Below are 16,412 nucleotides of genomic sequence, written 5' to 3'. Positions count from 1 at the left end.
TATAGTACAGTACAGGTACAAGGAAAAAAAATAACTAACTATAATAGAAACAGTTCATTTCTGCTTTATTCTGCTTGGGTGAAAATGAAACATCTTAAAAAGGAGTAGGCTTAGTGTATAGCTTAACAGTTGAGCACTGGCTTAGCATGTGCAAGATAAGGCCCTGGGTTTGCTCTCCAGCATAGCAAACAAACAAACCAAAAAAAAAAAAAAAAAAGAAAAAGAAAAGAAAAGAAAGAAAAACAAGAACTTGTAAGAAAGCAAAATAATTTCTATTCCATCAGATAGGAGACTAGGAGACTAATGATTTATATCAAGTAGTAAAATTTTACTATACTCAATGGGATTAATAATAAGTACCTAGCTATGTAGATTTTAAAGACTATGTTTTCTTAAGTACTCAAGAGAATACATCAAGTTTACTAGAAGCATTTCTTTTAGTAACTGCAGCAACATTTATTTCACTGGAGCACTTTATGAGGCCTCAAAGGTATCAAAATGCACTAGGTTGCCAAGTGCTTTCTTTGTTATAGGAACTTGGAGGAACAAGACATTGTGACTTCTTTAAAGGACCAATTTAATATTATTTATGATTTCTTTAGGCCTTTTGAAATTAGTTTTCTTTGATGAACAGTAATGGAAATTTTTCTCATGAGGTCTCTTAACTTCAAGACAAAGCAGAATGATTTAAATATTTTTTGTATGCTAAGTGAAGCTAGCCAAGCCCTAAAAAACAAATGTCAAATGTCTTCTTTGATATAAAGAGAGCCACTAAGAATAGAACAGGAAGGAAGAGCATGAGGAAAAGACTACCAGTAAACTAAGACGAATGGGGGGAGAGAAAGGAAGAGAGAAGGGAAAACATATGGAAATGGTAGGAGACCTTCAGTGATACACAAAATTATAAGAGGTTATGAGGGGAAAGGGGGTGGGGGGAAAAAAGGGGAGAGAACTGAACAACAGCAGAGGAGGTAGAGAGGGAAGATGGGAGGGGAGGGGAGGGGAGGGGGGATAGTAGGGGATAGGAAAGGTAGCAGAATACAACAGTCACTAATATGCCATTATGTAAAAACGTGAGTATGTAACAGAAGTGAGTCTGTATTATGTATTTGGGGAGTTCAAATCTCAATTGAGTCGAATGTATGAAAGATGATAAAAAAAAAAAATAAAATAAAATAAAATAGTAATGATATTAAAATAAAAAAAAAAAAAAAATTAAATTCTTATTGAGTTTTCAAAAGTCTAATAATAATGTCTTAATTACTTACTCCTGAGATTAAAAAATGAAAAAGCAAACAAAAAAGAAAACATAATTTTCAGCTACTGTTTTTTTATTGATCAAGATATTATTTCAATAAAATGCCAAATCATAAACATTTTATGATGCTAAAAAAAGAACTGCAAGTGTGCCCACATGATTGCTATTTGATCCATTAAATAAAATGATATGAGTATGAAAATTGCTAATTTCGAAAATTGATATAAATGCAAATGTTGATGATACTATGTAAAATGTTTAATAAAATTATACTTAAGGACTTACCATATACTACTTTATTAGATTTTCATTTTTCTCTAAATCTTTGTTTTATAACAATGTAAAATGGTAAAAATAATACATTCTACATATATTTAGTGAGGTACAGAGAAAACTAAGAACCTTTTGACTTTAATAATATAATGATTTTTAAATATTATTATAAAGTTACAGCCACAACTTAATTATCTAGAATGTTGTCAAGAAGTTTTAGGATAATATTGAATCAATTGAAAGCACAAGGAAATGGAAGACCCTATTTCAATAGTTATATTATTAGCATGCATTTGATTCTCTTTCAAGTTCAAAGACATAGAAATTAACATTTTGAGCAAGCTCAAGTTTCTCTTGTTCTACCAAAGTTATACATAATAGATAAGGACCTAAATAGCTTTTACTAAACTTTCCTTTCTAGATACATAGACCTATTCAGATTATCTTCTAAAGATTTCAGGTAGATCAATTACCATGTCAGAATGTTAGTAGCTATTTGTTTTTCTGCCCATCAGAAAGGGGATAATGTAGCATACCTAGTCAAGCAACAAAAGAAATAATCATAACATATAGCTCATAACTAGTAGCATTCATGAAAGAAACATAAATTAGTTTTAATTTAAGTAAATCTCATAATCACCTCTATACATGTAGGAAGATATTGGAATAAGTCTATCAGTATCACAATATAATTTAAATAATGGTTGTTATTTAAAAATTGAAAATAATTGTTTATATTTGGAGTCTATAATTCTTTCAAATACACTTATATTCAAAATGATTAACTATAATAGTAAAACCATTTGAGATAAAATTCATTACCCATGATCATAACTTTTTATATATTACAAATGTCTCAGGGCATTTTTATTTATAATTTGCATTACATTCTCACTTTTTTGTGTTCACATTTAAATATCTAATATTTTATGGGTTTTTTTGTAAATATATTAACATTTATTAGCATTTATACTTTTCTTTATTCAAGACAAAGGTAGAAAGAAGGGAGGGCATTAAGATGTATTAGAGCTATTTGCTTGGAATGATGATCTAAAAATACTAAATACTTCCAAGTTGAGAACAGTTAAAACCCTAAGAGAAAAATATGTAACATGAAAGATCTATATGACAGAGAAAAAAATTTATAATATTGTAAAATTTAATTTGGAACAATATTGATAAAAAATTTCACAAGAATTCTAACTTAAGGCATACGATGTGTTAAGTTTAAAAATAATTTACCACTAAGTGCTGCTGTGTTGCTATAGCAATAAGAAGTTAGCATTCTAAAATTCATTAAACCTAGCTATTAATAATTCATATAAGTGTACATTTTGGGACCAATAATGTCATCAGATTTTTTCATGCATGGCAAGAACAAGATTTTAGTACTGAATACTGAAGTCTAACTATTCTTAAATATTTAGCAAAAATAAGAAAGTTTTGCTATTGATAATAACAAATATTTGCTATTGAAAAGAGATATTTGCTATTACTGAAATTATATGTTTAGGGTAAGGAATTGCAGAGCTTCTTAAGAGAGCATTATTTTAGATAAAATATATTCATAAAGGTATAAAGGTATTGCCAAATTTTTAAGAATGCACACTTCTTTAAGGTTAGCTCTGTATTTATTATTATACTAGTTTACCATGTAAAATCCTTCATATATTACCTACAAGAATTGCAACTCTATATGGTTTAACCTAATAACTGACTTGCAAAACAGGAAGTAAAAGTTTTATCTTTTACATAAAAAGATTTTTTCCATCATAATTTTTTATAAATTAGCTCAGAGAAGAGTTAAATATGAAAAAGTATCCTTAAGATTTTTTTCCAAGGAATAGAAAACTATAAAAAATATGTTTACATTTATAGATGACTTTATGCTAAAAGAGACATAAAAACTGAACAGGACTAATTACTACATAGGTGGTACCAAAGTATACAATTACAATTCTGTCAGACAATTGTTCAACTATATTTATACAAAATTTACTTGCTTTTAGTCTTATATATAGAAAGCAAGAAATAGAAGTCAATTACCTACAGCAGTACTGCTGAGCCTTCTTCATGGCTTAAATCATTTTCTCATAAAAGGACATTTTAAGTGATAGCCACACCCATCATAAAGAGCATTATGCATCATATCTTGTGCAAACAACAAAATAATCACAGTGTTTATAATTAGTCTAAGATGCCAGACTCATTGGAAAGTAGAAAACAAATCTGGGAGATGATCATTCATTCATCAGAAATTTGCCACACAGTTATAGTACATTTACACCCAAGTTATGCAGTGTACAATATCCTTTCAGTCCCTCCATCAATAAAGGAAGCAAGTTAGGTCCTTTAACTTCCTTCATGATTCCATGTGCTGCCAGTATTTTAATACTTATCACCTTATTTTATTTTATTTTTAAATATATTTTAGTTGTACATGGATGCAGTGTCTTTATTTGTTTATTACTTTTACGTGGTGCTGAGGACTGAACCCAGTGCCTCACACGTGGTAAGCAAGTGCTTTACCACTGAGCCACACCCCATCCACCTCACTTGATTTTATATGCGTGGATTAAATAATGTCATTACAGGGGCTAGGGTTGTGGCGCAGTGGTAGAGTGCTTGCTGAGCCCACATGAAGCACTGGGTTTGATCCTCAGTAAGGCATAAAAATAAACAAAATAAAGTATTGTGTCCATCTACAACTAAAAAATATATATTAAAAAAATAACAATGTTATTATAGAACATACAGACATGTGGATGCCCTTTCTAGCTTATATTCTATGAAGATTTTCTTGGCAATGACTGAACATGGGCAAAGTCTATTCCAATATGACTCCCAGTCCCCAAGTCCACATTTGTGTACGTTGGGGGCAGCAGAACCAATGCTTATGTGACCTATTGGGTATGGAGCTCTGTTGAAGAGAACTGGCTTAAGCCACATCATGTTCTTTTATCCTGTTCTCATAGCTGCACACTCCTTGTTCTTAAGAGTTGTTCCCTATCTGGGTTTTGGCATCTAGAGATTCATTAAGAATCAAAAGTTTCAAAAGCTTAAGACCCAGAGGAATACCCTGATCAAGATATTTAAACTAGCCTTCTTCCATAGTCTTTCTTAAGTCTCTTTCCTTAGTATACTCTAATTTTTAATATAAAGCAAAAAGAAGAAAAGCAAGGATTTCATTGACTATACTTTAACAATATCCTTTCTAAACTTCCATTGAGAAAGGAGGCAAATTAGGTCATTTTTACCTCCTTCCTGATTCCATGTGCTATTGGTCCTTTAATAATCATCACCTGGTTTTATAAGTGTGCATTAAACGTTGTTTTTAAAGAACATAAACTTCCAGAGAAATCCTGGATTTGGAAGGCTTTTATTCACATAGAAACAATCCAAAAGAAGTTCGAATTCTTAAATAAAACTCATTTGGTGCAAGCTGATTAGCATGTAGTGCAGGAATGCCAATGTTGGTGTTTCCGGCACTCAGTTAAATGTTCTGCCCATTCTACTGCACTTCCTGAAACAAAATTTGGTCTTTACTCCGTGGCATGAAATATTCTTGTTTTTGTTGCTATAAAGGGTGAATAATGATTATGTCATACATAATGTACTGTGAAACTAAGACATGCTTGTTTCATATCTCTCCAAGAATTTTGATTTAAAATTAAGAGAACATTTATTATTAAAATGTTATAAAGAAATGAGTTTTAAAAGATTAGGACAGAGGAGAAAACACAAACTAATTTGAAAGTGAATTGAACATTCACTTTTTAATTTAAAGGAGTTTCACTTTATATAAGAATATATAGGTTCCTTCACATTAACATATATGAACAATAGCCTGGTATCTATGCTAAGCTTTATGTTAAAATTGGTTTGTATTGTCTCTACCTCCAGACATAAGAACTTCTGCCTCCAAACAATAGCTTAATCTTACATTAAACACACCAAGCAAATAGCCTTAGCAGGTGATATTTGCAAAGTCAGTTATAGAAGCAACACTTTTCAGAGACTTCTCTGCTGTTGTTAGCAGTAACCAAGACAAAGTGACTTGAAAGTTAAACACATCTGAATTCAAATGCTAACTCCAACATGTATCTGTTGGATAACTTCAACCTAAATTTCTCCTCTATAAAATAGAGATACAACATCTGACTTATAGTTTGCCATACAGAAAACAAGAGACTTATGAAATATGTGTACAATAGTGACTAACACACAGAAATTGTTTAATTCATTATAAGTTAAAAACAAAAGTAAACTAGAGATGCTCAGTTGATGCCCTTGGGAGGCTGGGGCTGTAGCTCAGTGGCAGCACACTTGCCTAGCATGTGTGAGGCACTGAGTTTTACCCTTAGCACCACATAAAATCAAATAAATAAAAATAAAAGTATTGTGTCCATCTACAACTAAATAAATAAGAGAATATTTTGCCCTTCCACAGAAAGTTAGAACAGTGCTAGAAGCTTTAAGTATTATGATTATCTGAAAACATATTAAAAGTTAAACACAGTGGGAGGATTTTTATATCATGGGAAGATGTTTTATTATGATAACTTTATTAACCTGAAAATAAGAGGCAGTGACACATAATAACATAGCAGTTCAGGGATAGGGTTTGAATTCCAAGTCTTTAGATATGTAACTGTAAGTCTCTGAACTTCTATTTAAATATTTACAACACTTTATTTAACAGGACTTGTGCAGAATACAATAAATATTATCATTTAAAGTCAGAAACAAAGTTATCTATATTTAATTTGCCATACAATTCAATTAATAAGGTTATAATTCCTGCTATAATAAAATATAATATTTTATGTTGTATTTAATTTTAAAGTGTGATTCATAACTACTTTACTTTTAAAACAGTATTTATATTTAATTTAGGAGATTAAGCAACCAGGTATTTGATCCTCGGAATGAAGTAGTAAGCAAACACTGAGCAGGTAAATAAAATGTTATTTATAATTTTAGAATATCTCCTGACAAAAAAGAAAAAAATATTATTGTAGAAAAAAGCCACTGTCATGTTTCATTATGCTTTTCAAGAAGCATTAACAGTCTATAAAATTTAGCATGTATGGCTGTGTGGTTTACTTATAAAGGTGCTTTTTAGGTGGAGACTAGGGAAAAGGTAAACACTAAAAAGCACTAGGGCACCTTAAAATGTAAATCAAAGAGCCTTAGCTAGTAGGAGCATTTCAGCAACACTTAAGGACCTCAAGGACAGACATTATTTTATTGTCATTTCCAATAAATACTGATGACATATCATTTGTGAAGATGAGTCTGACAAATATTTTCTTTCCTCTGCTCGATGAGTCAGGGGGAGGGTTGGATACAATAGTTTTGCTTGAAAGTGTCCAAATAACAGAAACCAAACTCTCATGCTTCCTTGACTCTGTGGCATTCTTGACCTACTCAGTCATTGGACAAACTGAGGCTACTCATAACTACCTTTAGAATCCTAACTAACTTCTGAAACCTAGGTCAATGACACACGTCTGTTTTGCTCTTCCTTGTTTCCAACATCCATTGCATTCCTTGCCTTTCTTGAGCTACAGCCCTTGCATGTTTTTGTTTGTAACCTCTTGAGTTGTGAGCACCACAGCAAAAGAAACTCTCAAATCATCATCTATCTTCCATGGTATCTTATAGCGGGCTGTAGTAAAACTGGTTCTGGGGTGTGTGATTACAATTTATAATAATTTCCCTGTGATATGAAATACAATATCCCAGACATCACCACTCCACATTCTTTTCCCATTTAAAAAAAAATGTTTGATCACTGCTGTGGATGTAGCTTAGTGGTAGAGCATGTGCTCAGCATGCATAAGGCCCTAGATTCAATGCCCAGAACACTCCCCCCACCCCCCAAAAATGTTTGGTCAATTTAATCCAATCTTTATAATACAATTCTTCTTTATCTTTCTTAACATTTTACTTCTCAGGCTGCAAAGTCATGGATGGAGATAAATTTTTAACAGTTACCCTTTCATACAGGTTGTAGAAAGACTTGATCTATTTCAGATCTTGTTGTACTTAGTATTTGGACATGTCATTTTGAGCAGTAATAAAATCATGTTTAAAATTTCTGTCTCAAGATATTTCTACCAAGAAAGTGTAGTGAGAGGAGGAGCATTGGGAATAGAATTCCATGGTGGGTGGGTGCCCAACTGGAGACTGTTGCTGAGGAGAGAGACAATGGATGTGTATACTTCGTCCTCTAGAGGATCAAAAAAAAAAAAAAGTAGTAAAAAGGAAGGCAAGATTTTGCCACATTTGGTCAATAAACACCAATTTCTTGTGATTTTCCTCCTTCCCTCCTTCTTTTCCTTTCTCTTTCTCACTCTATCTAGTCCCCTGCTAAGTCCCATAAAACATTTCTTTTTATCACTTTGGTTACCATTACCATATTATAATATTTTGTTATCAGGTGAACTAAATAAAACACAAATGGCTGACTTTGGGGGATTTAGTAGCTATAGACAGAAGACACCAGAGATGAGCTTCTAATGAACCATAAATTAGTAGATTAGTGAAAGCAAGGGTAGAGGACCACAATCTATCTTTAGGGACTTGAGAAGACAAAGAAAGTGAACCAAGAATTGAGAGAAGAATTCAGAATCTGTATCCAAGTGAAAGACATTTCCTCTTGGTCAGGATAGCTAAGACAGTAGAAAGCATAAGTTTCAGTCATCAGGTTAAGCAGTATAGACGCATTACTTAGAAAATTCCATCTCTAGCCAAAATGCTGTTTAAAAGGTATCATCTGAACAAAGCCATTTTACCACACATCATTCCATAGAGTTAGAGTGGCTAATCTAGATTTAAATGAAATATTTCTAAAACATCAAATGCTTCAGTAGTTATAGCCCATCAGTAATGCACATGGGATGAAGGGAAACTATGAAACAAGTTTACATAGCAGGACACTTTATTCATGTACTTGAACTAACGGCCAAATTTTCAGTTATATGCTTCTCATTATTAGCTCTGCCAAATATTAAAAGACATTAGCTGGGAAAATATTGAGGTGATTTCATAACTGCCTAGGAATTCAAATTTTCCAGCTTATAAACTGAGTCATAGTAGCATTCTTTGTGAACATTTGGTTACAAAATAAGTAGCTTAATATGATTAATTAGAAGTATTTTTTCTCAGTAGTTCATTTTTTTCTTCAGCATATTACACATTATTAGAAATCTAATTTCATGAACCTATCAGATTCTCCCCAATGAAAGTAATATGGTTTTATATTTAATCAATGCATAGATCTATCAGTTATGAAAAAATGTTTCTATTACAAAAAGTGAATACAGGGTAATTACTATAAAGGTCAGTTTTATCATTTGTGAAGTTCATATTCAAGTCATTTCTACATTGACTTTTCATTTTTTTCTGCCAAACTTTAGTTTGGCATATATTCCTTTACTATAGATTGATGCAAAAAAATTAGACTATAAAATTCATTAATAAGAATAGCTGAAGAAGTTAAAAGTTATTTAATAGCAAATATTTTAAAATAGGTTGATAGCAACTTTCTTTTAAATACTGAAATCATACATAATTTTCAAATTTACTTGAAAAAATCAGTAGCTTTTGGAGTATGAAATGAATACTACATTTAGAGTCTTAGTTTAAATACACATTTAAGTAAATTTGTGTTTTTTGCATGGAAATGGTCCTATAAAATTTGAAACACTACATTTTCATACTTTTAGGAGGTATATAATGAAGATTAAATGACTTTAACATTTAAAAACATTTTAGCATTAAAAAATAGACTTTTTGTTTTTTGTCTTGTTTTTCTCCTTAACTAGGTTGTAGTTGACCTTTTTGCTTAGGCAAAGATAAATTTCACAACTAAGAAAAAGTTTCCTAGTGATTTATTTTTGTTGCAAAATAACATAGTTGGTTCCCTCTGCAGTCAAAGATGAATTTATTCACTGCTTGGAAATACTTTATTCAGGTCAAAGTTATGTCAAAGAACTGTAACTTTCATATTATATGTGAAACCTACAATTTGTAAATATAATTCATGTATGTACTTGCATTACATTAAGAGAATAGAGTTATATCATATAACAGTATGTTTTCCTGTCTTATACCCTAAATTAAAAAAAATAAGTCTACTTAACATATTAATGTCTGAAATTCAGACTTTCAGCAGTAAAATTTAACTTCCAGAATCAAAAGTCTTCCCAAAGGACATTAAAGCATGGAAAGAAAGAATGATTTTTGTTTTACAAGATGTTATTTATTTTTAGTTGAAATACAAGTATACGCTGCTCACTTTCAACATTGTCAGTCAATTCATTTCTTTATCTTCCTACTCTAGATGTCTTCCTATTATTACCTACTACCACCAGAGGTCTTACTTTAAAGAAAAAATAAATCTGCAAAACCTCATCTGTCTAACTGCTTTATGTGGTCCAAAAATTAGACAGGTGGACAGATTAGTAGCTGTGCTTTCCAACAAAGAAAATGGGGAAAAGAGACACACAATAGAGCTTTACTCAATGCTCTAGTACTATATTTCCAGGCTATGTGCTCTATTAGGTTCCACAGACTCAACATGGGATGTCTACTTAACCCATAGTGATATCACAGGGGGAAATTACTGGATTAGATGAGCATGAGGAGCTAGTTTATTTTCTTCAAACCTCATTTTCTCTTATAAACAATAAATATTCTAAATTCTCAAGTGTGTAGCTTTGTGTTTAGAGACTTCTAAATTGTTAGAGGGAAAATGAATAAATACTTTAGAATAAACAGTTCTTTTTGTATGCTTACATTTTATTCATTCTGAAAATAATTAAGGCAGTTAAAATAATCAATTAATAACCTATCATAATACAGACTATTTTTCAGAGGTTCTGAGACATAAACAAATAATTTTAGAATATATGAGTATATGCAGCTTGATGGAGAGTAGAATATGTTACATATGGGTAGTATATAATATAGTATTCAAGTAGTATATTTTCTGTGAGAAGAGATAATCTCACGTCTAAGGCAATCTAATTATTCTTTGGAATAGTTTGCTGTTCTTTGAGATTAACAACTGCAGTTTTTGAGTATTTATTACATCTACTCTTATGTGAAGATAAAAAGAGTAGTATTATTCTGGAGACTATGATAATTAAGGAAGTAACAAAACTTTTTGTAATTGCTGAATTCTGTTTCCTTAATATCTTCTTTCAATAAAAATAACCTTAATGATATGTAAAGTAAAGAGCTGGAAGAACCAATACAATTCAAGAACAAAAGGAAATTGTTTCTTTGTGATATGAAAAAATTACTTACCTCTGTGGAATATAGAACATATGTTGAGGAGGTGGTTTATAAAGGACTCCTTCATAGACAGGCCAGAGCCCACTTAAAATTCTGAAGAGAGAACTTTTCCCACAGCCATTGGGACCAGTTATCAAAAGATGCATTCCTTCTTGTACCTAAAGTCCAGAGATAAAATCACAAACTGCAGTATTTAAAAATGATTTCATTTAGCAGCATTTAAAAATGATTTATTTTTTAAAAATATTGAATTATACAATTACCTTGTATGGGAAAGAAATTGGAGAAAAAATATGTGGGATGAGAACAGCAAGTTTAGTGTTCTCTAAAGCTAAAAGCATCATAAAATAATTTAATTACCAAGAAAATGGATCTTCTTGGAAGGACTACTGGCTTTCCAACATTTTAATTGAGGTCTTGTAATCACATACATGCATGCAGAGAAATATGATCATATTAGAAATAAGGTAAATCATAAAATGTAAATAAGTTGATTAAGTTTCATCTTATTTATATTAATATTTGATAAGAATTAAGCAAAATTTAAGTACAGCCGAACATCCCTAAGCTATAAAGTAGTTATCTGAAGAGCCAGCTGCATTGCTTAATTTTGTACTTCAGAAGTCTGAAATGTTACAGAAATCACAAAATCCCATAATCAGAGAAAGAAGATGACTCTAATTCTGCTTTATTCACAGATGTAGAAAATACATTTGCCAAACAAAAACAGAGGAAGCAAGAGAATTGTAATTTAGTCTTATGTCTATAATGAATTAGAGCATATATACTTGGCCCTCCATATTCACAGTTCCATTTCCAAGGACTGAACTAGCTGTGGACTGAAAATATTTAAGGGAAAGAAATTGCCTCTGTATTGAACATGTGCGTAATTTTTTCTGTACACCATTTTATATAAAGAACTTGAGCATCAGCACATTTCAGTATCCTCAAGGGGTCTTAGAAACCAATCCCTTGAGGATACTGAAGGACAACTGCATATATATATATATATATATACACACATATATATATATGTTTTTTTCATCCTCTTTACATATATGAATATTCCATACAGTGTATTAATAAAACAAAAGTTATTTATCTATTATTTCTTAGATGCTTTCCTTCACTTCTTATGTTACTTATAATTCAAATTTATACAGTTACATTTCATTAGTTCCCATTTCATTCAACAGGATGGAGGTGTTGTTTTACCATAGTATTTAAAAGATATTGTAAAGAACAAGGAATAGGAGGAATACCACTTAAAATCTGATTTAATTTTCCTAAGAACAAATGATGTTTTATAATCAGCAATAAAAAAGAATACAATATGAAGGTATAAGAAGCAGAAATCTATAGCCTGTCTATATATGTAGCTTTGTATTCAATGAATACAAATATTCAACAATCAATAATATAGAACACATGACACTGAAAATTCAAAAATGAAAGAGCATTCTATTGCTAGCATCCCAAGAAAATCCTGGGAAGAACCTGGAAAAAATAATTTTATAATTTTTTTGCATTCTTTTACTAGAGAGATTAAGGAAGTTTAATTTTGTGGAAGCATACATACTTTCCGAATAATTTTTTAAAGGCACATCTGATATAAATGAGAAACATAATTCACAGAATATTTAATAAGGCCTTTTGCTATTTTCTATTAGGAATTCTCAGAAAATTAATGCTTTTCATTTGAGAAGTAACTGAAGACTTTGTACTTTAAGATTAATATTTTGTAATGCAAATTCTCTGATGCTTAGTTAACAACGAACATGAGGCAAAATGTTTCACACTTACTGTATTTTCTTCTGCAAATGATATTTTAATTTTAAAAGTCAATAAAAGGATGAAAATTGTTTCCTTTAGAAACCTATTTACTTTTTAATCCATACAAAAGAAATAGAAATTTCTATCATAATTTTAGGGACTTGAGAATTCAAATATAACTCTACAACTCAGAAGTAATTACCCAAAATACATACTATAATAATTCCAATTTTGTAGGAATTCAAAATTTATAAGATTCTCCCTCTAGGTTAAGTAATTTTAGTTCATTTCATATAAAAGAAACTAAGCTCTGGATGGGTGCAGTGGGGCAAATGCCTGTAATCCCAGCAACTTGGGAGGCTGAGGCAGGAGGATCGTAGTTTTTCAAGACCAGTCTCAGCAATTTAGGGAAACCCTCAGCAGCTTAGCAACACCCTGTCTCAAAACAAAAAATAAAAGTCTTAGGATGTCGTTTAATACAAAATAACAACAAAACTGAGCTCTGAATTTTTCCACAGTGTGTGATGGTTTCATAATAATGTAGTTAGTAAGTGGAAGAATTCAAGGCCTGAACTCTATTTATTTGATAAATAGAGCAACAAAAAGTGATATTAGAAGACCCAACTAAAGGGAAAAAAATTATACAAAAGCCATAAATTATAAATTGCAGAACTATTAATAGATCATCAATCATTCTGTATATAGCATGAGTAATAGATACAATATAAGAAACTGTTAATAAAATCACTCCACAGGTCTACAAGTGGAAAATAAAGACTGACCAAATTATAGTTAAAATATAATTTCTTTTACATTATTACCTTATGATTTTTCCATGTTCAGTACATCTCATTTCTTTTCAACCTCTAGTAACCTCATTGCGATTATATCTTTGATAAATAAACCTAAAGTCCATTCTAAAATCATTAGCACCTGTATTGTGATGTTTCTAATTTGATTATCAAGTCCAATCATGTCTTTGAGATAAACTCAACAGGTTGCATTACAGTCACTGAATTCAAAAATGTATGTTTGAATTTTATGATGCTTTAAATGAGGATCTCAGATGTCTTGCATACTTTCATATCTCAGTTTTGGTAATTAATTCATAGGATATTACATAATTATTGTCAATAGAATTAAAAATTAAATTTGAAGCTGTGACTCTTCTGCATATTTTTTTTTGGTTAATAGTAAATGTGATTTTTTAAAGTAGAATGTAAAGTTACAGAATGTGTATTAGAATTAAACTTGCTAATGACATCTATCCCCAATTATTAGGAAATATGCTACAGTATAGTCTTGTATGTTTAAGTAATTTCTGTAAAGAATAAATTAAAATTTATTTTAATCCCAGATACCAATTTCTGGGGAAGTTTCCTATTGTTTCCTAAAGTTATCTTGTATAGGCTTTCAGTGCACTGTAATTTTGATTTTAAACCTGATAATAAAGCAGTAGAAGTCATATCTCGTTTCTCCCTGCTTTCTGAGGAAGTAACTGCTTCTGTAACTGAGCCACTGTGCATACCTTTCTTGATTTCCCCTCTTTTCCATATGCTCCTCCAAGTATTTAACATAAGGTACATGAATTCTGAGTTGTTTTGTATTAGTGTGATGGCAACAATCAGAAGATTCTTGAATATCATCTTACTTTGAAGTTTAGCCTGGAAGCCACCACTTCTCCAGCCGGAGTAATTATGGGAACATTTTCACAAATAATTCCATGATCCACATCAATAACTTTTCCTATAATTAAAGAATAGTTTTAATTATAAAAGCTATCACATGTTACTGCTTATTAAATGTTAAAGTACAATGCAGAGAAACTGGTAAAATCATAAAGATAGCTCACAGTAATAAATTACACGAAAAAATACAAAAAATCTCTATATGTGAAGCAAAATTTAATTTAAATTTATATATGTTTACATGTCTTTTAGAAAATCATTCTGAGAAACTATTTTATAATAATCTAATATTGATATCATCATGAAAGCACAGCCAAACTTAATCTGATATAACCTACCCATAGATTTCATGCCTACTTTGTTTCCCTAAATTACCTTTTCTACAGAAAAAAATATAGTGATGGAAAAAAGAAAAAAAAAGAATTGAAATAATATATTTTAATACATGACAATCAAGTTTAAAAACATAGGACAATGAAAAATGATATGACATTATTTCTAATTCTATTTGTTAAATTTTTAAAGTAAACAGTTATGCCATATGTTCTGTTTCCAAATATAATTCTGGAAATCTTTCTCTAAATAAAAGCAGCACAACATTGTTTTCTTTTATGCAGTGTTAGTCACTATCCCTCAAGTTGCAGCACCAATTTTAGAGATAGTTGTTTAAATAATGTTGGTTATATGAATGTTAGTTCCTTCTAACTATTAAAAACTAACTTCTGAAAAAAAACTTTGGCTCTATTGATAAAATAACACTTAACTATAGAGAAATTATCAAAATATGAGTTTAATACCTTTGATTGCCCGTGTGTCAGTCAGGGGTAATTCTATGTTGGCGCCATTCTTGCTATGGTTTTCAGATTCTTGAATGACAGCAGTTCTTTTATAAATGCCCCTTTTTACTTCATCGAATACCCAAAACATATTGTACACTCTAGTAGTATATCCTGCTAATTCAGTTATCTAAATCAATAGAGACAGGTAAAACAGAGTTAATATGGACTCAAGATGGACTCTTAAATAAATATGTAATCATACAAGGTTCTTGGTTTAATATTAAGGATTCTATACTAAGATATTTAAGAAATAGATAGTACCTCTGATAACTAAAACAAATGACAGTAAAAAGCTTACCAAAAAAGGAATTTTAACAATATCATTATGAAAGCACAGCTATGAGGTAGGTTAGGGCAATATGGTAAGATCTTGCTGTAAGTTTGACTGGAATTATAAAAGAAAAAAATTTAATTCAAATCAGGTTCAACATGAAATGTGAAGATTTCAGAATATTTTGAGTCATAAGGATCTTTTAGCCAAATTTCAGATTTGGTCCCTGGTTTTGTGATGAATTTCATTTCTAGAAAAATTAGAAATTTTGTTAATGAAGTGACAATCCTTTATCTTTGCTGTCTTTTTTCTATTTAAAATAGAAAATTTTAAATAGAAGGTAAGAACTTTTTCATTATTATAAAATGAATGTTTCTGAGTCAAAATTGATTATTGAAATTCCTTTTTAGACAGAGAAATATCTATGCTAGAGGATACCAGTTTTGAAAGTGACCTCAGTGCAAGGCTTCCAATCCTTTTCAGTACAAATCCCACAATCCATTTTCTTTTCAAGTTAAACATGATTTGTATGTCCAAGAAAAAAATCAAATATATTATTTTTCTCTAGGTAACATTTTAAGATGAAATGAGATAAATCTCTAATTTATTCCATAAAGCTTAACAGAAAGGTGCTTTGCTCCTGTATTCTGCCAACTGTCCAATCTGGGTTAACCTCCTGATATTTTTCTATTAAGACAATACTTGTTATCAGGGTTCTCTAAAATGTGACTCATTTCCTATCCAGACCATTTTTTTTCCTCAATGAAAAAGAAAACACAAACATTGGGCAATTGTTCCCAATAAAGAAAGCATGTCACTAATAAAGGTATGTTAAATAATAGCTTGTGAAATAATATAACAATGCTGACATTTGATTAAGATTTTTATATGTGCAAAAATTAAGCTATAAATGAGTATTATGGTTAAAAACCTTCTACTTAGTGAGAAGTTTGTAATTACATGGGTATTTCATTTCTATAAACTAATGTTATAGCTATTTCAAC

At 30.5% G+C, this 16,412-nt stretch overlaps 1 protein-coding gene across 3 annotated transcripts in view; it reads right to left on the bottom strand.

The window, feature by feature from the left end:
* Abcd2 (ATP binding cassette subfamily D member 2) overlaps positions 1-16,412 on the bottom strand; it is a 53,616-nt gene that overhangs the window by 25,155 nt on the left and 12,049 nt on the right. For 2 of the 3 annotated variants that reach the window (XM_005334024.5, XM_078014893.1), the window contains 3 exons: positions 15,096-15,264; positions 14,262-14,356; positions 10,850-10,995 (listed from right to left, as the gene is read on the bottom strand). In XM_005334024.5, coding sequence (XP_005334081.2) covers positions 10,850-10,995; positions 14,262-14,356; positions 15,096-15,264 — 410 coding nt within the window. Of the gene's footprint in view, positions 1-6,053; positions 8,209-10,849; positions 10,996-14,261; positions 14,357-15,095; positions 15,265-16,412 lie in introns of those variants that run through there. The other variant, XM_078014892.1, reaches the window with a different exon arrangement.

This window comes from Ictidomys tridecemlineatus, chromosome 6 (genome assembly GCF_052094955.1).
Source record: "Ictidomys tridecemlineatus isolate mIctTri1 chromosome 6, mIctTri1.hap1, whole genome shotgun sequence".
Lineage (NCBI taxonomy): Eukaryota > Metazoa > Chordata > Mammalia > Rodentia > Sciuridae > Ictidomys > Ictidomys tridecemlineatus.
This window is presented reverse-complemented; position numbering and strand designations above follow the sequence as displayed.